General features: G+C 39.4%; 2 protein-coding genes across 3 annotated transcripts; one reads left to right on the top strand and one right to left on the bottom strand.

The window, feature by feature from the left end:
- The first annotated feature begins 3906 nt into the window (after positions 1 to 3906).
- On the top strand, positions 3907 to 6094 carry LOC133861103 (trans-resveratrol di-O-methyltransferase-like). Its single transcript, XM_062296812.1, has 2 exons — positions 3907 to 4808; positions 5632 to 6094. The coding sequence occupies exons 1-2, from the start codon at positions 4035 to 4037 to the stop codon at positions 5929 to 5931; spliced, it is 1074 nt and encodes a 357-aa protein (XP_062152796.1). The 5' UTR covers positions 3907 to 4034; the 3' UTR covers positions 5932 to 6094.
- Positions 6095 to 11714: 5620 nt separating this feature from the next.
- Positions 11715 to 21969, bottom strand: LOC133861022 (uncharacterized). Of its 2 annotated transcripts, none has more exons than XM_062296719.1 (2): positions 21156 to 21969; positions 11715 to 12131 (listed from the first exon to the last, which is right to left on the bottom strand). In XM_062296719.1, coding segments are annotated over exons 1-2 (672 nt in total). In that variant the 5' UTR covers positions 21827 to 21969; the 3' UTR covers positions 11715 to 12130. The 2 variants fall into 2 exon arrangements, with proteins under 2 accessions (XP_062152703.1, XP_062152702.1); XM_062296718.1 differs by having other exon boundaries at positions 11715 to 12178; positions 21156 to 21968.
- Positions 21970 to 25629: the final 3660 nt, after the last annotated feature.

Genomic DNA, 25629 nt, shown 5'->3' with positions numbered 1-25629 from the left:
AGCTTTTCGTTCTGATAATGCCTTAGAATATACTCAACAGGCTTTTCAAAATATTTTAAAACACTATGGCACTGTTCCTCACTTGTCTTGTCCAGGCACCTCACAGCAAAATGGAAGAGCTGAACGTAAACTTCGGCACATTCTAGACACTATTCGTGCTCTTCTTCTTTCCTCTTTGGTTCCTACTCCTGTTTGGGGTGAAGCCACTCTTACAGCTGTCTACACTATCAACAGGTTGCCTACACCTCTTCTTGCACATTGTACCCCTCACGAGCGGTTGTTTGGCTCTTCTCCCACTTACCATCAACTTCGTGTTTTTGGTTCTGCCTGTTTTGTTTTGCTCCAATCTCATGAACGTACCAAACTCGAGCCTCGTTCTCGATTATGTTGCTTTCTTGGGTATGGGGTAGAACAAAAAGGTTATCGGTGTTATGATCCCGTGTCACACCGCCTTCGCATCTCTAGAAATGTGGTCTTCTGGGAGGATAAGTTATTTCATGAAGTAGGGAAATTTTGCATGCCCTCTTTCCCTCCCTTCACCACACTTCTAGAGACACCTCTCTCTCCCTCTACCTCTGGTGATATTTGCCCCGAGTCTTCCTCACTTGAGCCGCAGTCTTCCAATGCTCATGATGACGCTACGCCTGAGTCCCTAGATTCTGTTCCTTCCGAGGTTCCGGCTCCTGCCTCCCCACTTGCTCTTCGCCGATCCACTCGGGTAAAGTCTCTTCCATCTCATCTCCAGGACTTTCATTGTTTTCATGCCTTAGCTGCCTTACATGAACCTCACTCCTATCGTGAGGCTTCCACTAACCCTCTTTGGCAGGACGCGATGAAAGAGGAACTTGATGCATTACACAAGAACCATACATGGGATCTGGTTGACTTGCCTCGAGGGAAGTTTGTTGTTGGGTGTAAGTGGGTCTACAAAATCAAGACTTGTTCTGATGGTACTGTTGACAGATACAAGGCTCGTCTTGTGGCCAGAGGTTTTACTCAGGAGTATGGTGTGGATTATGAGGAGACCTTTGATCCTGTTGCTCGCCTATCTTCTGTGCGTGCTCTATTGGCTGTTGCCGCCTCTCGACATTGGTCACTTTCTCAAATGGATGTCAAAAATGCCTTCCTTAATGGCGATCTCAGTGAGGAAGTCTATATGCAGCCACCTCCTGGTCTCTCTTCTCCTCCGAACAAGGTATGTCGTCTTCGTCGGGCTCTCTATGGACTAAAGTAAGCTCCACGGGCATGGTTTGCTAAATTTAGCGCCACTGTCTCTGGTCTTGGCTACTCCATCAGCTCGTATGACTCTGCCTTGTTTATTCGCCGCACAAATTGAGGCATCATTCTTCTGTTGTTATATGTTGATGACATGATTATCACTGGCGATGATTCTCTTGGTATTCTGGAGCTCAAGCAGTTCCTCAGTCAGCATTTTGAGATGAAGGATCTTGGCACTCTCAGCTATTTTCTTGGCCTTGAGATTTCTTCTTCTTCTGATGGTTTATATTTGACACAGGCTAAGTATATATCTGATCTGCTTTCACGGGCCAATCTCACAGACTGTAAGATCGTCGACACACAGACTGAGCTCAATGTCCACCTCAATCTACAGGATGGCGAGCCTCTCCGTGATCCCTCTCTCTATCGGCATCTGGTTGGTAGCCTTGTCTATCTTACTGTTACTAGGCCTGATATCTCATATGCTGTCCATCAGGTGAGTCAGTTTATGGCTGCTCCCCGTTCTACTCATTTCTCTACTGTCCTTCGCATCCTTCGCTACCTCAAGGGGACATTATTTCATGGGCTCCACTTCTCCTCGCAAAAGACTCTTGAGTTGTATGCTTATACTGATACGGATTGGGCAGGTGATCCTACAAATCGTCGCTCCACCACCGATTATTGCTTCTTACTTGGCACCTCTCTTATTTCTTGGCGCAGTAAGAAGCAGTCTGTTGTTGCTCGCTCTAGCACTAAAGCAGAATATCGTGCTTTAGCTGACACCACCTCGGAGCTCCTTTGGTTGCGATGGCTATTACAAGATATGGGTGTCACTCTTTCTTCAGCTACTCCTGTCTACTGTGACAATAGAAGTGCTATTCAGATTGCCCATAATGATGTTTTTCATGAACGGACCAAACATATTGAGATTGATTGTCACTTTTTCCGTCATCATCTTCTTCAGGGCTCTCTACGACTTCATTCTGTCACGTCTCGTGATCAGTTCGCGGACCTCTTCACAAAGTCTCATCCTCCAGGGCGGTTCCGCAATCTTGTATCCAACCTCAAGATGGTCTCTTGCACTCCACCTTGAGTTTGAGGGGGGGTGTTAGATTATATATTATTATATTATTATATATATTGTGTATTGTCCCACATGGGTTATGTTGTGTATATATCTTTCATGTACTAGCCTATATATATAGGCCTCTCATGTACAGTTTTGAGTATGATTCAATACATATTATTTCTCTCAACACACACCTTTTGACTAAGAGGGCGTTGGTATGGCCAAACGGCTCATGTCATCAGGTTGTGGTGTGTGCATTTCTTGAATTGTGGAATTGATGTGATAGTAGCCATGTCCGAGTACTGTAGAGCACCACGTACGTTGTTGTCATACTTGGGATCGCAGAACGAAAGAGATAATCCAAATATCCCCTTCTTAACGCGTGTCTAATAAATCACTGACAAAATCTCATTTGTGTTAATGAGGGTTTTTTGTGACAATCATGGCAAATGCTTAGGTCGAACCCACGATCAGTTGTGAGCCTTGATAAAGAAGATGAGCGATGGTTCCAATCGATGTTTGGTCTTGTAATGGATGAAAGTTGCTCGTGGGCCCTCGCTAATAAGCCAAACTAGATTTATTCCTTTACATGCATGTGGGCTTGTATCGGGCGACCGAACTCCTAACAGGTGGCTAGGGTTTTAGTTCTAGGGTTATTTTTGGTAAATTTATTTTTAAAAATGTGCTATGAGAATTAGTAAAAACAAAATTGAAGTTTGTTAAACTTATAGGGTTTGGAACCTATACTATTATGTATGAACATAATTACTAAAAGCAAGCTAGAAAGACTTGTTATTCCAGCCAGTAAACCAAATTACAAATCTGCCAAAAGGAAAAAGATTAAGGGTCCGTTTGGGTTTGCGATTTCAAAAGGTGCAATTTAAAAATAGCGATTTAAAAATGTGCGATTTAAAAAAGTGATTTTTAAAAACGCAGTTTGACCTTTAAAATCGCAGTTTAGCCTTTTAAAATACTGTATTTTCAAAAAAGTACCCAATTGTCTGCGATTTGAATAAGCGCTTTTCTGCGTTTTCAAATCGCAATTTTTTAAAAACGCAGTTTCCAAACGGTTCATTTTCTGCGATTTGGTTTAAAATAGCTCTTTTTCTCTATGAAATCGCAATCTCAAATGCACTCTAAAACCATGCACAATGTTAAAATATATATTTCATATATATACTGTTGATTTATTTTCTTATAAGAATATTTTCCATTTAGATTTGATTGTAATCAAATCTAGCTATTTTATATTCTCTATTATTTTATTTCCTTGTATGGTTTATTCCATTTCTTAATTAGTTCAAGTCTACTTTATGCTTACTTGTTCTTCACTTATAATCTCCTTAGCTATAATTTCAGAGCTTTGTAATACAGTTGAATATAGTGAATATACAAGATATACGTCTCTCTGTACTTTCCCTCTGTCTCTCCCTTCGCTTTCATATTAATTTATATTATATTTTATATTTTATATATATATTTCTACACAGACAAATAACGTTTCTTAATTCTTCTGGTCGTAAAGCAACAGTTAAATCTCACGCACGTGTTAGTTTTTTTTCCACCACTCAACCCTTCTCTATTAGCTGATCGAGAAACATGCGTCAATTCGATCCCATCAGTTCTCCATCATATCTCCGTTTTGCAATAATTTCCACTGGGACTACTACTATATAAAGAGATCAATATCCCGGCTTAGAGGTGAAGAAGACCGCAGGCAGCTGCCAATTTGGATCGTATAAGATCGATGATGGGTTTGAGCAATGAAGTTAGTGCGAGTGAACTACTTCAAGCTCAAGCTCAGATATGGTATTATGCTTGCAATTACGTAAACTCAATGTCCCTTAAATCTGCTATTCAGCTAGGCATCCCAGACACCATCCATAACCATGGCCAACCCATGACTCTTTCAAAGCTTGTCGGAGCCCTCCATCTCCACCCTTCCAAATCTCATGGCATCTACCGCCTTATGCGCCTCCTTGTCCACTCTGGCTTTTTCGCCCAACAAAAAGTTGCTGAAAATGATGAGCAAGAAGGGTATATCCTCACACCTGCTTCCCGCCTTCTCCTGAAAGATGAGCCCTTGAGGGCAGCGCCACTTGCGGTTCTGCTGCTCGAACCCAGTTTTATTACCCCGTGGAATTGCATGACTACTTGGTTCCAAAGCAACGATCCCACACCGTTTGAGATGGCAAATGGGAGGACATTTTGGGATCACCTGGCTCATGAACCAACGTTCAAAAACGCGTTTTATGAGGCCATGCACACTGACTCCAAGCTAATCGCGGCGGTTTTGATCGAGGAGTTTAAATGGGCCTTCGAAGGATTGAAATCCTTGGTTGATGTTGGCGGTGGCTCAGGAACTATGGCTATTGCCATTGCCGACGCTTTCCCCGACATAAAGTGCACTGTGTTTGATCTTCCACATGTTGTTGCTAACTTGGAGAGGACCAAGAACTTGGACTTCATTGAAGGGGACATGTTTGAAGCAATACCTCCTGGAAATGCCATTTTGCTCAAGGTACATATATATAATACTGAGCTAGCTTCTAATTTTTTATTTATTTTTAATTTTTGATGAATGAGTAAAATTTTAGAAATAAAACCCTAGATTACGACAACACTCCAGATGAACAAAAAAATACATGGAACAAAATTGGAGAAACCATCCAACAATTAACTGATCTACAACTCCAATCAACCAGCTGCATAACTAGAGCTGTTTAGGGTTTAGGGTTTAGCCAAAGCAACAAAGCCTCTAATTTTCCATTGATAGGCTAAACCTTCCTTGAGATAGCTACAATCCGTGATCTGATTCCCGTCTTATTTGCAGAAAATCCGCTTCTTTGTTTGGTCAGGGGTGGAACCACCCTTATAGTCTTAGGGGTTCGAGGCCATCTCAAAATTTAAAATTAAATGTCACAATAGTACTTTAAAAATTTCTTCTAAATTTTTGGTATTTTTATGAAATGGACCCCTCAAAATTATTTTTTCTCTCAAATTTTATTTTTTTTAGTTTTGTCCCCCTTCCAAAAATTCTAGCTCCACTCCTAGTTCTTGTTAAATCACCACTTGTCTTAAAAACTAAAATTAATAGAAAGAGATAAATTTAATCATTTAATAATACTTTAACAGTCCTGTGTAATTCCCTGCCTCATATAATTAACTTGGATCATCTTCAATATTAGTTTTTGGTTTAGTTTATATTGTTGAGAAATTATATAAATACTGCGGATCGATTTTGGTTTTTCCCATGTCAGCATAACTTTACATGCAGTACTACAAAAATGTTCTTTTTCCAATGTTATGACAAGTGTGTAACTGTGGGTTGAATTTGAGAATAGTGGATTCTGCATGACTGGAATGACGAAGAAAGTGTGAAGATATTGAAGCTGTGTAGAGAAGCAATTTGCAAAGACGAGGAAGGGAAGGTGATAATCATAGACATGGTCCTCGAAAACCAGGAAACCGACGAGAAGACAACTGAAACACAACTCTGCTTCGATTTGTTGATGATGGTGAACGTTAACGGCAGAGAGCGTAATGAAAAGGAATGGAAGAAGCTCTTCTTGGCTGCTGGCTTCAGTCATTATAACATAACTCCTATAATGGGCCTCAGGTCTCTCATTGAGGTTTACCCTTAAATCTTAATTGACAGCACCAGGATCGTGCATGAAAGTCCCTACGATCATGACAATAATCGGGGCTTTTTCTCCTATTTGCTTTCGCTTTTTTGGCTTGAAAATTTTATGATGTTCCGTTATGCATGTGTACGTTTAATAACAGTCCTGTACTATTGATGAAACAGATCATCTATCTTGTTGTCTATTATATGTCAACCATCCCATTTTGAACCTCATTAATGATACAAAACTTGAGGTTCCCAATGGTGGATCAATATCTCCAACGATTTTAAAAAAATTGTAAATTTTCAAATTGCGTAATTTTGGCCATTTTTAGATATTAAAACGCTTGAAAAATGTTACCTATTAAAAATTTAGCATGTTAATGTTGAGAATTAAAAATATTTTCATCAAGTTCTTGCTTTCTATGTTATAATAAAATTTTGAGCAAAAAACTATCTTTTAATCTTATGAACAAGAAACGTCTCTGCAAAAGTGAAGAGGAAGTCTTTTAGAAAAAAAAAATTATTTATGACTTTTTCGATAGCATGCCACATTTGTAATATGTGGCATTTTCCAAAGTTCGAATACTTACAAATTACCAAAATTTCATAATTTTAGAATCTACAGGAATCCTACCCCCCCCCCCCCCCCCCCCCCCCCCATGCATTGACAATAACAAAGTTTCAATGGCATAAGATAGTGGTTTTGTTTGGTAAACCTCCCCTCGATCTCCTCTACTCCTGTTTTTTCACTTCTCCAAAAAAAAAAAAAAAAAAAAAAAAAAAAAAAGTCAATTTCAAAACTTTTTAACTTTTTTTATCACATAAACTATTTTTTATTACTATTCAAATAAAATAAAAACTCTTTACAAAACAACTTTTTTATTTTTTATCAAAAAAAAAAAAAAATCAAACTACATTTTAGTTTATATCACATCAATCTCATTAACTTGCAAAGTAATTAAATAGATCGCTTTCTTTGCCTTTGATGATTCACTGTTTCCCGCACGTGTCCTATTTAAGTTAGTGTCTCGGGGATCTCTGAGTTCATTTTTTGGATATCGATCATAAGAAGCTAATTGCAAATCAGGTAAAGCTTAAGAACTCATTTTGCATTTTTCTCATATTTTTTCAACCTAAGAGTAGAGAAGTATGTTAAATCACCACTTATTCAAAAAGATTAAACTAACACTCTTGCTTACGTGTGGGCTCAAAGTTTCTCTTAATGAGTTAGGCTTAACACGTAGAATATTTAATTGAAATAAAAAGTGAATGACAGAGATAAGATTCAAACTTAAGGCCTTTACTTTAATACTATGTTTAATCATCACTTATCCCAACAGCACTCTTAATTCTTTCCAATATTTTGATGATGACCACTAGTGGATACGGTATTACTTGAAGAACTGTAAAATTGGTGAATCTATTTTGTCAATTCACTTGAAGATTGAAGATGCAGATTCGCAGAAAAAAGAAACAAAAGACCTATGTTATTTATTATTTATAATTATAATTTTTATATTATAATTATAAATTTTGAAGAAAATATATATGGGGTTAAATTAAACTCTTACTAAGACTTTTTCAGAAACTACCCACTTATAAAAGTATTGATTACTATATACATCGAACAAACCAGATATTTATTCATGATCCCTTAATTGGATCGATTATACACTAGTTATGGCAACCTATTAGAGAAATATCGTTCATAATTGGTGGTGGTTCAGTGGTATCAAGAAAATTTTTAAAGTGGTTGGATATGTACTAGGATAAGAGTTTGACTCTTAAAATGGGAATCTTCAATTCTATTATTATCAATCGCTTTGGGCCTCATTGATGCCGTGATGGAACTGGATCAGGCTATAGCCTAATTCGACCTAAGGGAACGCCTGCAGTTTCAACTGTCTAAGACCCTTCAGTGCGGCTCCCATCGGACAAGTGCTACTAGATATAGTCACGTTCATGTAGAATAACTACAATTAGTTTCCTTCATTGCCTTTTTTTTTAAAAAAAAAATAAAAATAAAAATTACTACTACGACTACAACAAAAAAATAAGGAATTTAGTGTTTGTTTGAACAGTAAATGAATCTAACCATTTAGAGTCATTTCACTTACAAAAACGACTCTAAACTTAAATTTAGTGTCGTTTGGGGCTAATTTTTTTTTTTTTTTTTGAAAAATAAAACCCTTCTTTTCCCCTAATTACTCGTCCCACCTTCTCTTCTCCCTTTCTTTTCAGTCTTGTTTCTTGATCTGCAGATTCTGCACAACACAAGAGAGATCCAGCCCGATTACGAATGAGTAATTAGCTTCTCATTCTTCTTTCTCCTTGTATGATTAACATACAGATGTATAGATTGCTTTCTTAGTTTGCCTTTTGGTGATTTACTGTTTCCCGCATAATGCTGCTAATTAATTATTTCTTTTATACACAATGAATTAAAGTACGTGAATTCTGAATGGTGGACTTGTTAATTCTTTATTCCATAGATTGAGAGGTAGTGGGGAGTTGTCTTCTCGGATGCTTCAAATTTCTTTGTTAAAGTAGTTTTCTTGTCTGATAATGCTAGCTATAAGCACAAATTAGATCTTATCCTAACAACTTTTTGACAAAATAATCTTACAAAACTATATGATATATTGTCCCTACCACAACATTTAATCATGTTACAACACAAGAGAGATCCAGCCCGATTACGAATGAGTAATTAGCTTCTCATTCTTCTTTCTCCTTGTATGATTAACATACAGATGTATAGATTGCTTTCTTAGTTTGCCTTTTGGTGATTTACTGTTTCCCGCATAATGCTGCTAATTAATTATTTCTTTTATACACAATGAATTAAAGTACGTGAATTCTGAATGGTGGACTTGTTAATTCTTTATTCCATAGATTGAGAGGTAGTGGGGAGTTGTCTTCTCGGATGCTTCAAATTTCTTTGTTAAAGTAGTTTTCTTGTCTGATAATGCTAGCTATAAGCACAAATTAGATCTTATCCTAACAACTTTTTGACAAAATAATCTTACAAAACTATATGATATATTGTCCCTACCACAACATTTAATCATGTTATTTTCCTTGTCATATTCACGAGCAATAAAATCTAATAATTAATTAACAACTCAACGAAACTTTCCCATATTATAGTTTCCATTGAATGTTTGATTTCACTTGTTTATTTTTGTCTTCAACCTTATATTCAAACTGAATTTGAACATTGTTTCTATGTGTGGCTTTCTAAGATATGGTATCGAATATATATGATATATTTATTGGTCCTTTTCACACTCCTCGAGAGGCTGATTCTAATATCATTCTCGAACCTAGCCATTCTAATCAGGTAACAACCATCTTTTTATTGCCACTTGACACAAACAATTTTTTGGTGAGGCTTATTCTAATCCTCTTTGGCATAAAGTAATCACAAAATAAGTTTAGGTTATTATCAAAACTCATAATCTGGATTTGGTTGATTACTATCCTGGAAATTTGCAATCTAGTAGAAACACAAAGTCGGTCTATAATATTTTCAAAACTCGGTAAGATTGTTCGTTTAGTGATATGGCATTGATTATGCAGCCGGACTAGACAACAGTGCACCTGCAAAATAAGAAAATAACCGTCAAAGTAGTGCCGACTTAGGCTAGCGGGGGAGCCTTCGATACTTAAGTCAATAATTTTATCTAAGAAAGAGATGGAATGAAAAGAATGTGTGATTAAAGATGAAGGCGCATACCTCAATTTTTTAGATGATGGGGTCTTTTATCCAAGGCTTCCTACTAGCATTTTGGGATTTTATTTCAATTGGGTCTTAGGCTTTGGGCCTTAGGCCTCTTTTTATCCACATAAGTTGCTCTTCGTTCTCATGCCCGACAAGTCTAATTGGTTGAGTATCGGGAATTTGATTTCTGCCCACAGGTAGAGTTGTCATTTGAAACTTTTTCAAGCGCTATTCACAAGTCAGTCCCCTTTCTGTGCCATTTCGCTGGCCCTTTTCAAGATATCCTTCACTCTCGTAGGGGGTTGGTTATTTTATTGACACTAAGTTTATGGATTGGCCTTTCTTATTAATCGCAAGTCTTGAGCGAACCTATGGTTTGGTAGGAATATGTTAGAGGCGGCAAAGCTGAGGGGGCTTGGTCAGCTGGAATGGGAGTTGAGCTAAAAACTTAGTGTGAGACCACAAATGAGATTCATTATTTTGATTTTGATGATTTGATGTCAAGTGCAGGGCCTGTGCTTACAATGAACAGGTAAGTTGCGCCATGAGGTGTGCAGGCGAGGATGACTTGAGCTGTGAGGGTTAGGATGCGTCTTTAAGGCCTAGAGGGGTTGAGACGAGGCTAAGCGTGTGCGTTAGGCCACTTTTTTAAGGCCTAGCCAGGTCGAGCTGAGGCTAAGTGCGCAGGTTGGACTACTTCTTAAGATCTAGCTGAGTCGAGTCGAAGCTAGGTGCATGAGATCGCAAATTTAGAGGCCTGATCGATCATTGCAAAGAATTGGTGCACGAGTCCATGACTTAAGAGGCCCAATCGATCGGTGCTGAAGTTATGTGCACGAGACAGCCACTTTAGAGAGACCCAATCAGTTGGAGCTGAGGCTGGGTGCCCAATGCTGCAACTTTAAAGGCTCAAACAGTCGATGCCGGGGTTGGGTGTGCGAGACCACAATTTAAGAGGACCAATCAATAGGTGCCAAGGCTGGGAGCTTGAGACCGTGACTTAAGAGGCCTGATCAGTCGATGCCGAGACTTGGTGCGCGAGACTTTGACTTTAAAGGCCTAGTCGGTTGAGACCGAGGCCGGGTGCGCAAGACAGTGACTTAAGAAACCCATTCAGTCGAGGTGGAGGCTGGTTGCACGAGACTACGAGTTAAGAGGCCCAATCGGTTTGAGTCAAGGCTAGGTGTGCGAGATCGCAACTTAAGAGGCTCATTCGGTTGAGGCTGAGTGCACGAGACCACGATTTAAGAGGCCTTGCCGGGATGAGCTGAACTACATGAGCCCGTTAGGCCACAACTTTAGGCTATCTTGACAAGTCGGGACGTGTGGCATCCCAACCCGCAATGGCGATGGGCGCAGTGCTCCACACACACACAATAAAGGTGCAGCAACCAGGAAACACACACACACAAGGTGCAGCAACTAGGTTCCTGGTTAGCTCAAAAATAAAGACCCTAGTTCGGTAAATTGGTTCAGTAATAGAAACAAATTATTTAAAGTATTACGGATTAATCACTGTAGAGAATACTTGTGTGGACTGAGATCGAACATCGCCTGATCAGCAGTTCATGCCCGACTCGCATTTGGGCAGGCAAATTTTTTACTGTTAAGGGCAGGCTAACATTTCCCTGGCACTGGCAGATTGCTGAGGTTGTTAATCTACCGGAGTGGGGGTTAGTTCACGCGCAACCAAAGGTGAAATGTCAGCAGCTTTCTGATAACACTCATATGTAGCGATAGAATTTCCTTTTGTTTTTCTAAGCTTCATCGAGTACCGCAAACAATATACAACTCTAAAAAGCACTAAACTAACCTTTTCTGGCACAAAGCTTCAATGCAGAAAACCTACCAACGTGTTTTAAAGTTCAATGAAAAACCATTCACATAATTGCAAAACACATGAAAAATTAACTGATACTAATGCTTGTCGAGCTGGTTCATCGCAAGGTCGAGATTTACGGGTAGGATCCTGGCCATCTCATCCTTGCCGTCCAATTCCAAAACAAGTAATTAGATGGTATAAATTCAGGCCTTATTATTGTGTATAAACTCCAATATTGAAACATATGCCAATATTTAAATTAAACAAAGTCCAAGAACTGATATAGATAATGCAACGCATTAAATCTTTTTACACAAGAAGCATCATTAGTGTAGGATGAAGACAAAAGAACAATCAAAATGGCAGCAAGCAAACAAGATGCTCGCGCCTTGGAAAAAAAAAACAAAAACAAGAAGTTGATTCTACATTCACTGACACCTGTATAAGAGAGCCAATGGCCAGGAATCAAAAAAGTACGTGGTCGTTTAAGCCTGTCTTTTTCAATACAACACTTTAAAAGTTGATACAAATCCTATCACCTGGGGTTGAAAAGGTAAGCAACTGGTTGGGTTTGGTCATTTCCATGAATCCAAATTCCTTTTTTTCTTCTGAAAATCAATGCGAGTAACAGAGACAAAAAGATGCCGCTGGTCGCTATTGGGGTGTCCATCTGCTCTATCAAGTGATTCCCAAGAAAGAAGTCGATTATCAACAAATCTGTCCATTGCTCACAGCGATAGATATATTAAGAAAATCACACTAACTGAGAGAACCATATTCCATAGTAAAAAAAAGCTAAACTTATAGAGTATGTTATCAAATACAGGGGCCAACCATAAAGTTGTGATTTATCTCATGAATCAATCAATTCTGAAAAAAGAAAAAGAACAAAAAATATTCTGCATTTGTGGCATTCTCGTCCTAAAAATATATGATAAGCATTTTCTATCCACGAGTCAGGACCCAAAGAAAAGGATTACTTTTGTCCAGGTTCTAGCATTTCTTCTAGTGGAATCATGTCGATCTCGAGAAGATGTTTGGTGGAATCCAAGGATTTTGAATTGGTGGTAGTTGAAGGTGAAACAGGGGTCCGCTTCCGTGAAAATTGCAAAGGAAAGTTGAGGACTATTCTTATGGATAGAGACGAGATAGCTTGGTTGGTACGCATCTTCGAGGAGCTGGTGGTAGTGGAAGACTCTCAGGTTTTTTGGAATCAAGCTTAACCTAGGTTTTCCCAGATCATTGTTCAGTGCTGCTTTGACAGACACGGTGGCTTCTTGATGGTTGAGGAACATGACGGTGGAAGGAAAAGTGGCGCGGTCCCAATTCCAGAAGGAAGACGCAACAAAGGCTGGGATCTCTTTGGCTCGGCTTTACGTTTGGTTAACGAGCACTTTAGAGTTGAAGTTAGATTGGTGGCGCCACTGCTAGAGGTTCAAGCGGTGAGGGGAAGCAGGAGTTACGTAGAGGTTTTGATGAAGACATGAGGGGTGAAAACCTAGAGCCGGTTACTAGTTATTGGCTAAAACCGGTACCCAGCTCCAGGGTAGCCGGTTGGCCAAAATCGCCAACCGGCTCTAGTAACTGGGTAGCCGATTAACCAGGTTTGTAATAACCGGCTACCCCAGTTGATGCCCGGTTACCAGGACAGGGTACTGAAATTTAAAAAAAAAAAAAATGAATTTTTTTAAAGACAATTTCGATTCTATCTCAAGATGAGGAGGATAATTTCGGTTCATATATATATATATATATATATATATATATATATATATATATATATATATAGCAGATCCAAAGGTAGTGCTCTTGGAATGGTAGATAGCATCTAAACGCCATGAATTGCATTTGATTGGGATACAGCTGAAGAAGCAAGCGAGATCACTGAAATGGCTGCTTCCTGTTATTTGGCTCCCTCTCAACTCAACACTGAGATCACTAAAATGGCTACTCCCTTTCCTTGAAACCGGACCGCCCTTCCAAGATTCAGCACCAGTTCAATAAATTGGGCAAATGGGTGTCTTCAAAAGCCATTCATCCACACACTGGGCATGAAAACTGTGCCTGCACATGGGCAACAATCTGCACTAATCACCCATCTTGAAGTTCTCCAAGCAAACTGAACAATCCACTGGGCTGCATCTCTCTTCTTTGGCTATGTAGTCATAGCAAGGAAGCTTGTCTAAGTCATCCCTAGACATGCATGTGCTTCCAATTCAGCCCCTCTCAACCATAGTTCCATTAGAGAATCCTCTTCTAAAGACCCTTCCAACAATACAAATATGTATTAGGACCAGAACAACAATCATCTTCTGTTGAAGATCATGCGTTGTTGTCCTGACTGAGTTATCAGTGGTATGTATATATATATATACATACATACCCGGTTACTGATTATATTTGGGTATATATAATTGCTAAAACCGGTAACCGCTCCGGTAGATCCGATTATCGGTTATTACCTACCGGGTACCAAACCGATTTACACCCCTAAAAGACATTGCCACAATTGGAGGAGAGTCTTGGTGTTTGTCCAGGGCAAGTAGCCAAGGTGCCTAAGTGGGTGAGAGAACTTTCGGCGGGAGTTTCCACGGACAAGTCTATCCAAGCTCCGACGATCAGCAAGAGGAAGGTGAAAGTTCCGGCAAAGTTTACCTAGTTTCCGGTGGAAGTAATTCCGGTTCCGATGAAGATTTCCATGGTTTTCACTTCAAAGTGTGGTCCAACGGTCTCTGAAAAGCAAGCTGTGACGGGAGGGGTGGCTTCTGACACTCTTTCATTTTGGTGAAAGCCTCCAACTCTCCAATATAAGGGAGACGTTGCTGAAGCTAAAAGAGGAAGTAGGCGTTTGTTTGATGAGGCTGGACTCAGCTGTGGATGGGCTTCTGGGCAGGGAGCATAAGCTAAATTCACATAAAGCTCAGCCCAATCCTAGAGGAAAATTCACCTCGAAGCAACCCACCGTTGCTTTTAAACCCAATACCAAGGTTTTTAAGCCCAAGAGGAAGACTTTTTTAATGAGAAGTTGTTGGTGGATTCAGGTGTGGGTCAATAGCCCAACCCAAAAGGGAAGGCCACTGTCACAGTAAGTCGGCCCATTCGTTGGAATATTTGGACGCGGGTCAGCCTGGTGATCCAAGCACGTTGTAGTCTACTGGGGGATCTGTGCTACCTCCTTTGGTGCGTTCTCTCCCGGTGAGTGATGTGGTGAGTAGTCTGTTGGGGCTTTCCAGCTACCCTTTTGCGGTGGGTCCTTTTCCAATGGAGATTTCGACGAGGATTTGATGGCTGTTAAGACACCTGTGAGGGTCAAGTCAAAGCAGATTGCGTCGATGAGTGTGGTTCAGGCCGACGATCGTGAAGTGATGCTTCAGATGACGCCGGTGAGTGAGAGTTTGCAATTTCCGATGGTCGAGGTGAGAGATTTTGGGCCGTGGTCTCTGGGTCTCAGCTCCGTGACTGCTGGTGTTGGGTCTTCTGCATCTTGGTCGACTGGTTTGAAGTTGCCGATGGTTCTTTCTCAATTTGCTCGGTCTATGCAGAGGGCTAATTCCAACTAGGATAGGCAATTTTTGACATAACCCGCGAATTCGACACGCATAGGACACGAAGTTACAGGGTTTAGGTTTAAGTTTAGGTTAAACGAGTTCGGGTCATAAACGGATTTACCCATTTATGACACGTTTATAAACGAATCAAATCGTTTATGACTCACCAACCCGTTTATGACCAGTTTATAATCCGTTTATGAACCGATTAGCTAAACAGGTTGGTTCACCCAACCCGTTTAGCTAATCATGTCGGGTTCGGATTGGCCTAATCGAGTTGGCGGGTCAACCCAAACTTGACGCGATAACCCGTTATGCCAACCCTAGTTCCAGCTTGCCAATTGGGTGTTCAAAAGTAATGTTTCAAGAGGGAGCTCAGTGTATTGAAGAAGCTAGCAGTAGGTTGGACTTGTGCGTTGCGGAAGAGGTGGTAGGAGAAGTTGATATTGGTAGGTTGCCTCCTCTAAATACCTATTCCCCAACCTCAGGGGGTCTTTCGGGGCATTCTGATTTGGTTATTCAATGTGCTAATGAAATTTATCCCACTGTAGGAATCTCGTATGTGGATCATAAGTTGCAATTGATGGCCCTCTTAACATTTCTTGAAGAGGAACGTCGTCTAGAAGTGCTGGGTGATCAGTCTAGAATTTGGAGAGCTCAATCAATTACGATGCTATAGGCTCTTGTTCCAGCCGTGGTAAAAGGAAGACGAGGGGGCATCCAGTTGTGTTATGAAACCAAGAATTCTTTCTTGGAACGTGAGGGGGTTGAACAAGAGGAGAAAACGTCTAAGGGTTAGTAATTTGCTCAGAGATTGGAAGGTGGATTTTATTTACTGTCAAGAAACTAAGCTTCATAGTTTACACACAACGTTGTGCGCAGCTTATGGAGATGCAATCATATAGACTGGTGTACCTTGGATTCTAGTGGGGCCTCAGGGGGCATCCTTATAATGTGGGACACAAGGGTGGTGGAGAAGGTCGATAAGTGTCGGGGAGTTCACCCTCGCAGTCTCTTTCAAGAACATTGCGGATAATTTCGCCAATATCTTAGAAGTCTCTTTCTTCTGTTTGAAACTGCCTCGGGCTTGAAGGTTAATTTGGCCAAGTCAAAATTAATTCCTGTGGGCGATGTAGATTAAGTGGAAAGTTTAGCCGATATCTTAGGATGTGGGGTTGCCATTCTGCTGGTGAAGTATCTAGGTCTTCCGTTTGGGGCTTCATATAAATCTATTCATATTTGGGATGGTGTTACCAAGAATACTGAACGTCGGTTGGCCAACTGGAAAAGGTTATTCCTTTCAAAGGGAGGTAGAGTCACCCTTATCAAGAGTACCCTTGCCAACTTACACAAGTATTTTTTGTCTCTTTCTTCTCTCCCGGCAAGTGTAGGTGCTCGCATTAAGAAGCTACAACGAGACTTTTTATAGGGAGGGAATGGTAATGAGTTCAAATATCACTTGGTGAGTTGGTCTAAGGTTTATAACCCAATTTCAGGAAGCGGGCTGGGTATCAGAAATTTGGTGATGTTTAACAGGGCTCTGTTAGGCAAATGGTTGCGGGGTTATGGGATTGAGAGAGAAGCTTGGTGGAGAATTGCAGTGGATTCCAAGTTTGGCAATTTATGGGGAGGTTGGTGCTCCTTAGAGCCTACAGGTGCCTTGAGGTAGGGTTGTGGGAGAAATTCTTGGGCCCTTATAGATTTGAGGTGGGGGATGGGGCTAGTGCCAAATTTTGGCATGATACGTGGTGTACGGATGCAATTCTTAAGGAAGCTTTTCCTGCTTTATTTGGAATTGCTCGTGCGAAGGATGCTTCTGTTGCGGATAATTTGGAGCTCTTGGGTGGTTCTAATAAATGGAGCATGAGCTTTTCTAAAGAGGATGTCTTCGCTTCTTTTTTCCAGGTATTGCACTCAATCAATGTAAGAAGAGGTAGTGAAGATAGGTTATGGTGGGTCTCCTCAAAAAAATGCTTGTTCAAGGTCGGGTCTTTCTTTAGCTCTTTGGCTTTCTCTGTGGGGAGTCACTTTTCTTGGAAGAGTGTGTTGTGGACTCAGGCTCTTATGCGGGCAACTTATTTTGTATGGTCGGCGGCTCTAGGTAAGATCCTTACAATAGATAACCTCAAGAAGAGGCATGTTATTTTTTGTGGATAGATGTTGCATGTGCAAGCGAAATGAGGAATCGGTGGATCACCTTCTTCACTGCGATGTGGCTTACACTATGTGGAGTGCTCTCTTTACTCGTTTTGGTTTGTCTTGAGTTATGCCTAGGAGAGTCTTTAACTTGTTTGCTTGTTGGTGGACATCTGGAAGGCCGAGGAGTGCTGTGATTTGGAAGATGGTACCGACATGCCTTCTTTGGTGTGTTTGGAATGAAAGAAATAATAGGTGTTTCGAAGATTTGGAGAGGTCCTTGGAGGATATTTTAGCTTCGTTTTTTCATACTTTGTATCTTTGGACGGTAGCTTTTGTGTCCCCTTTCTCGCTCAGTTTTGGTGATTTTCTTATTCATTTTCCGCTTTCTAGTTAGGTGTTTTCTCTTGTATACTTCTGGTGTACTTAGAGGCGCCTAACGCTTTTAATAAAACCAGTTTATTACTTATCAAAAAAAAATATTAATTCATCTTTTATTGCCAAATCGACATTTCTTTTGTAATTTGATTGGGGAAACAGCAAAGCATCCCACCAGAAAAGGTGAAAAGGAAAGACGGGGAGGGAGGAAGTCAGGAGAAATGATGCCTCCTAAGCATAACTCAGATTATGATGTGGAAAACTTGGTATAAAATGTAGTGGACTCAATATATAGATTATAGATAACCCCAAGTAATCTTTCGAGCCATGTCCAAGCTCCATTTGTTTCGATGTAACACATTTTCCGTAAACATTTTCGATATTGATTGTGCTTGGACTTGGTCAATCGAAAAACATTTTTAGTCAAAATGTAAAACGCCCTCTTGTTTTTTATAAAATGGTTTATATTTTTTGAAGGCGTAAAACATTTCCCATCAGCAACTCTTCTTCAGACCCCCTTTCTTTAAACACCCACACCATAGCACACCTCAGGCATCACTCCCTCTCCCGTCGACACCAAACCCTGCCGGACACCTCCACCAACTCAGCCCCCCCACCAGAGTCACCCCTCGCCAATGAAACACCCACCCAACCCAACATAGAGGCAAACCCTCTCAAACACAATTCGCCTACACTCATTCAATGATGGCATTACACCGGAACTCGATTGACAATCTTTGAAGATGCCAAAAAAAAAGGGCAAGTATGGTGCATCCACAAAGTTCATATGATTTATTTTTCATTGAACTTTGAATACTCTATCGTGTGACTAAACTGCACATTTCGGTTGTTCTGGATGCTGGGCTTGAGTTTTATTAGGTTGGCTAAATTTTTTTTTTTTATAGGTAGGTTGGCTAAGTATAAGTTTGAGTCAATAGCCTCTAAGAGATTTGATAATGTCGTTGATGAGTGGGGTGGTATCAAGTCATTTGCCTCTTCTTTCTCTTCATAGTTTTGAGATTCTTTTGGGAGCTATCCAGCATAAAATAATTTATAGCAATATAAGAATAAAAAATGAAGATCAAAACTATGATGATCAATTTTATTGCCTTGGTTGTTTCTCTTAAGTATTTGTGGGAAACTCAACTGTTGACATGTTTGCAAAGTGTGGGGAAATCAGGTATACTCAGAAGATGTGTGATGAAATACTTGAGATAAAATGGGACTTCTTGGACTAAGATGATATATGGGTATGCTAAGTTGGGCGAGGATAAGAAGACTCTGGGACTATTTAAGCAAACTTTGTTTGGAAATCTGAATTTTAATAATTTTACATTTTCAGTGTGAACAAAACAGCGAAAATTTTAGGGTGCCAAAAACCAGAGAATCAGGATTTTTTTTTCATCTGAAAATGTTTACATTAGATAATGTTTTACATTAAAACTATAAGGTCATAGATGATTTGGGGGGCTGCTTGGGAAGTGGTACCTATTTTCTACTTTTTTCTAATTTGGTAACCTCAAACAACTACATTACTTGTCTTTCTCATTTGGGCCCAAAATCGGAGATGCATCCCAAGAAACTAGTGGTTAAATATCAGTTCCCCAAACCCTAAATAGTTGTTAGGTGCAAAACAAAAATTTCAACCAAGTCACTACAAGAATAACTCAAGGGACCAAAAAACAAATGAAGCACCAATAAATCATCCTCATTAAATTCCTTATTTCTCTCCAGTAATGTTAATTCACTCCCCTCATTTGCAGCTGGAAAAACCCCACATCTCTAAAATCAGAGGCCTAATGGGAATTATCTCTGATCTTATCATTTCTTTGATACCACCATAGATCTCATACTTTTCCCTTCAAAACCACAACCTTAATCACAAAGAAACTGCATCTTGATCCTACTAAAGTCCCCCCATATCTATCCTTATTCCATCTGCCACCTCCTTCTCCTCATCAACTTCCAACCTGTACATCAAACAGAACTCATGCAAACAAGAAACTCTGCAACTCAAGCACATCCACCTTTTGCTAAAAGGACTGTAACCTAACAAACATCATAACTGAGTAACCCATATATACAACCGCTGAATTATATAGGTCTCTCTTATCCTCATTCTTTCATATAAGTACAGTATCTAGGTTATCTATCATATTTTCATCACATTACAATTCCATCTTCTCAAGTCTATAGGCCACAGAAACCTGTCGATTGTCAACATCTCTCTTTTTTCTTCGTATTTTACCATATACCGACACAAAGATATAGGTTTAACACAACACATCATAATTCATACCCAGACCAGCTCAGCTTAATATCTACCTGAACATGACCTATACTGTGGACGTAGGGTTAGCCAAAGTAAAGATCACAGCCACTCATGTTTGTCTACTAAACCATAACGACTGCAATAGCATGCAACATCTAAGAGTTCTCTCAATCAATACCAACAGAGAATATTCATCAAATCCTCATGTATTGTCCAATCCACTAGGAATACAACTCCAGAACAAGATATAATAGTGAAATTATGCATTTTGATGACACTCAACTCAAAGCTTCAATCCCCATCAAAACTGGGGGTTGGCTGTATGGATCAACTAATCACAGTTGGCCGCACGTATTCCTTTCAAGGCAGTCACCAGAACAGGCATGGAAAATATCATTAATGACTTTGAAATTTATTTTCTTATTCATGCCCTCTAGTCTCCTAACCTAACCTCTTCCCAACAATTGAAATTGCAATCATTACACCGGAAAAAACATTTCAACAATATCCCATTTCGAGCCCCATTAAAAAGGGATCAGAATCCCCTACAAAATTTCAAAGAAATTTGAGATTCTCAAATTTCTTTGAAATCAAGCCGCTTTTTCCATTTTATTGACGTGAAAAATGCTACATATTAAAGATATGACATGTTAACAATGAAACAAAAAAAAAAAAAAAAAAAAAAAAAAAAAAAAAAATCAATTCAAAAGACTTTTTCTTCCCTTTTGAAAAGACATTTCTTTTTTACTAAATTGAAAAACAGTTTTTTGCTCAAAGCTTTTATACGACATAAAGTGTAAGAAAAAACCTTTCGGAAAGATTTTTTTGTATTTTTTTTTTTTTTTTTGTTTCATTGTTAACATGCCATATCTTTAATATATAGCATTTTTTACGTCATTTCTATGTGAAAAACGGCTTGATTTCAAAGAAATTTGAGATTCACAAATTTTTTTGAAATTGTAGGGGATCCTGATCCATTAAAAATACCTAGTTTCAAGTCCTATTTGTGTCCCACAAAAGCTCATGCCATATATTTTGTATAAATCCTCCTAAACAAATAAGCATATTTTTTTTTTATAAGAAATAAATAAGCATATATTACCCACCATTAAAAAAACACCCCACAAAGAAAAATAGTATGTTATACAATAACATCCACCTAGTATAAAAATGTGAACCAAGCTAGAAAAGCACCCGGCACTAAAAATCAGTGCAAAAAGTAGCCAAAAACATCATACAGATGCAAAGAAAATAAAACAAAACAAAGAATGACAACAAGGACACAGATTAATTAATCAATAATCATTGATCAAATTTCAGGAACCAAAAAAAAAGAGGGGAAATGTGCAAAGGACCGTACCATCCGCTCGAACTCGGCCGATTCCCACTCGACCTTGGCCTGATCACCATCCCCAGATCCGACTCACCTTCCCTCATCCTGTCATACCCACCACCCGACTTGGGCCGCCCATCCTCTCCGTACTTAACCGGAGACCCGAAATTGTTTCGGCCCGAGTCCCTGCCCCGGCCAAACTCCGGCACAGATCGCTCCTCTCTACCCACAAACCCCGGCCTGAGATGCGGTGGCACAAACTTTCCAGGTTTCGGCGATAACACGGGATTCACCACCTGCTTCTCCTTCTCCAAACTCGGAACCGAAGATAAAACCGGCGAACTGGTCCCGGTATGCCCCAACGGACGAAGAGAAATGTGGTCCGAACCGGATTCGGATGGGGTCTGACCTGGGATTTGATGGGATCGCTGGGGTTGGGGCTGTGGAGAGAGAGGCTGCGGTGGTGGGATGGTGGCGGGTTTGGGAGTGGGTGTGGGTGTGGGTCGGGTCAGGACCAACATGCGGCCATGGGTTTTGGGGGACGAGATTGCAGAGTAAGAGGGCGAAGAGGAAGAAGAAGAAGATGAGTTTCTGGTGGGCTTGGTGTTGTTGTTGCTGCTGTGGTTGGGATTGGTGGAAGGGCTTTTCTCGTAGATGTGGTTGAAGTTGATAGAGGCGTACTTGTTGGTTTTTGCCATCCACCACTTTTGGCTTCTCTTTGTTTTGTTGTCTCGTGACAGGAAGAGACACAGAGAGATTCGAAGGATCTGAAACTGAAAGAGAAGATGAAGGATGTTTCTCGCTGTTCTGTGTGTTGTGTTTCCTTTTTCTATTTTTGTTGGTTTGGTTTTATAATACTATCTATGGGCTGTTTTTTAGTAACGGCCCATAGATCGTTTAAGATTGGTGGGATTTCACGGGATGTTATGAGTGGGTGGACTCGGAAACGTGGCGAGATCTTAGAGCATCTCTACCTGCCCTAGTTAAAATAGATTATGAAATAGTGCAACTTTCTATTTTAGCTAGGGTTGTGCATGGAGCAGGGCGGGGTAGATTTTCGTCCTTTTTGCCCCCGCCCCGCATCCTTATGGGTTGAAAATTTCTCACCCGCAGTCCGCATTTAAAAAGGGGAATCCGTTGCAGGGCGAGGGTGCAAGCTAAGCGGGGTAGTGCGGGTTTTTGTGTGAAACCAAAAATAAATCAACCAAACTGTACACAACTAAACACAAATGAAGAAAGAACGAGGAAAGAAACTAACACTAAGGTTTGAAACTAATGAGGAAAGAAACTTACAAAGGGTTTAGATCTAGGACTTGAGCCTCAGCCGGATCCATGGGATGTGTGTATTGAAGGAGTTTCGCCACAAGGGATGCAGATCGACCAGAGGGCTGGTGAAAGTCCCCACTGTGAAAGAGCCCAATCTGCTTCCGTCAATCCGAATGTGAATGGTGGGCGCATGATGTCCGTTACTCCAATCTTGATGGCAGATTCCATCCCTGCTGCGGGTCAGTTATGAGGCTCAAAACGGAAGGAAGATTTTGGGGAGAGATTTTCGGGGAGGCTGAAGAGTGAAGAGAAATGGAAGAAAGATTTGGGGGAGAGATTTTCGGGGAGGAAGAAGAGTGGAGAGAAAATTCTAGAGTGCGACGAATGAGAAATGTAGGGTTTTTTATGTTTGTGTTTTATTTCATGTGGGGAGGGGCAGGTCCCTAGGATTTTTTAAAACTCCATTCTGCAACCCGCCCCGCCCCGCATGGGTTGGTTAAAATGCAACCTTTATCGTAAAAATAAAAAAAAATAATAAAAATAAAAGAAAAACCGTGTTTTTAGGGGTGAGGCAGGGGGAGCATGTCAATGTGGGTGGGTGGGTTTTTGCCCACCCCTAATTTTAGCTAGTAAATTTTTTTATACAAATTTCAATAAATTTTTTATTATATATTCTACTTTCTTGTAAATATCATTTATCATTTTCTTTTATTACATTGTTGCAAACACTAATCCAATACCGTTATTTTGCATCAGGAAAGGAGAGAGATAAATGAGAAAATAGATAAACAAGAAATGTTAGGGTGTATACCCCTTGTCCCACCGTTATATGTTAGAATTTATTTTATTTATTATTTTATTTGTTTAAAAATTAAAAACACATATAAAGGTGGGACAAGGTACAGCCCAACATTTCTCTAAACAAAATACGGTTACGACTGCAACAAGAACAATGGCATAGCCACATTAGAGCCAGTGGGGGTCGTGGCCCCCACAAACCCTTTAACAAAAATTTATTTATAAGGAAAATCTTTAACATGGCCCCTGCAGAATTGTCAATTTTTTTTAAAAAAAAATTCTAAGAAAATTTATTTTGTTCGTGAGCCATCTTCTTTTATGGTGAGTTATATTGTTTTGGTTGCATTAAGCAGTATTTACTGCTTAGAGAATAATATAAAATTATTTTCTTGAAAATTTCAAGAGATATAAGTATATATATAGAAAAAAGTTGGAAAGTAATGCTATATATTATATGTTTATTTCACAATGATGATGTAACAGCCTTAACCAATCATTTAATATATATTTTTTTCGTAAGAATAGACCCAATGGTTAGTTTATTATATGATTTATTCGATGATTATTTCCATAGAGACAATTATATATATGTTTGTTTTTATTCTATGATTGTTCATTTCTTGTTTATCAACACTAATTATCTCTTATAGGGTTGTAATTTAATTTGAAATTTGAAATTCATGAATCATGTCGAAATGAAAAATTGTCGATTCAAAAGAAAAGAAGTTGACATTCCAGGAAGTAATACACTGCTGGATTTTAATAATGAAACTTCAAATCTCAAAGAGCGTCTTCTTAAATCTCTAAGGATTGTAGTTGAAGAACATCATTCTAAAACTTTAATTGTGAAATCTCAAGGGTTGAAGTTGATTAACAATATTTTTTTTATTTTAAATTGTGTTTATCATATTTTTAATTGGCCTCTACAATAGTAAATTTATGGCTCTATCATTGAACAAGAAATATCGAAACACCATTATTTTGAGATCTTTTTCTCTTTTCAATAATAAAGATTTTGGAAGATCTTTGATATGATGTATCGGTTAGCTCGGGCATGCAATTTTCCCTGGCCCTAATACCATTTTTGGGTTTTGATAAGCGACGAGATTAATCTTCGGGGTGTGGCTGATTTGGTGAAAGCTCGTGGAAGAAGAGAGGGATGGAGCAGAGCGTGGCCCATTAAATGGGGTGGAGATACTCCTCAAGGAGTTTGCAAACATAGTAGATGATGAAGATGGTGAAAGTGAGGCCAGCATGAGCCATGGCGATGTAAAGGGCGAGCCAGACCTGGGGGTCTCGAATGTAACACTCCAAAAATTAGGTAATTGTATTTACTTAACTTTGAGAGTTATTGGCGATTCCCTCAGTTCAAGTAACTGGTAATTGACTAAAGGAATACCCTTGTATTTATTACAGTAAAAAGGCATGTGGAAACGGAATTCATGATCTGGGACTCTAATCATGTATCATCGATCATAGACTAAAAGCCTCCAAATAGACATTACTATAATAATTAACTTATATTTACCCTAACCCTACAATATGAGTCATCGGCTTGGTGTCTTCGTCCTATCAAATTTCTCACTCTACCATCACGTAACCTTCTAATTTGCAAAACACCGAGGTGTTTCATAGTGGAAGAGAAATAATTGCGTAAGTCAACAACTGAGTAAATAAATAATTACAAGACCGGTCATACAATGAGCCTTAGGTAATATTTAATATTTATAGAATTATAAGTGTGGGTTTTTGCAAAATGGTGTGTATTGCCCCCGTCATTACACCAGCCAAAAAGGTGGTTTATTTTGAAGAATTGATGACTATATATATATAAGGTCATAGCTATTCTCCATATGGTCTACCCAAGATATTAACATCTTCTTGACAGGGTTGACACTATTCCGAGTGACTTGTAATACTAGTAGCCCGACCAAGTCCATTTACTGTGACCTCATTCGTAAATGGTGCGCCAGTCACAAAACAACCATTGGATCCAATGCCAATTATCATCGTCTCAAAGTAACCTTTGTGACCATAGAGTCAAGCCTGTATAGTAAGCCCATGACTGTCAACCGCACATACCGGTGTACTATGTCATATGATGCAAATATTGTTAATTAATTTTCATTGTAAAATAAGTAATACCCATCACAAAGCAGTTATGAAAATTAGTAGGCTCATGACATATCATTATAAACATAAAGCATGCTCAATCTACTAACATATTGCACGTTAACATGAGACTAGCTTTGTAAGTATTTACTTACCTCAAACGCTCATCCATAGGCTTTGACATTTCAAACTCCCACTACTGTGAAACATACCCTAATACTAACATGCACATAAAAATCCTAAATACAACTTTATCCCTCTAATCTTGTAACAACTCACCCCCAATGAAATAATATTGTTCACTTTTGGCTCACCTGAACCAGAC

Source organism: Alnus glutinosa, chromosome 2 (assembly GCF_958979055.1).
Source record: "Alnus glutinosa chromosome 2, dhAlnGlut1.1, whole genome shotgun sequence".
Classification (NCBI taxonomy): Eukaryota; Viridiplantae; Streptophyta; class Magnoliopsida; order Fagales; family Betulaceae; genus Alnus; species Alnus glutinosa.
This window is presented reverse-complemented; position numbering and strand designations above follow the sequence as displayed.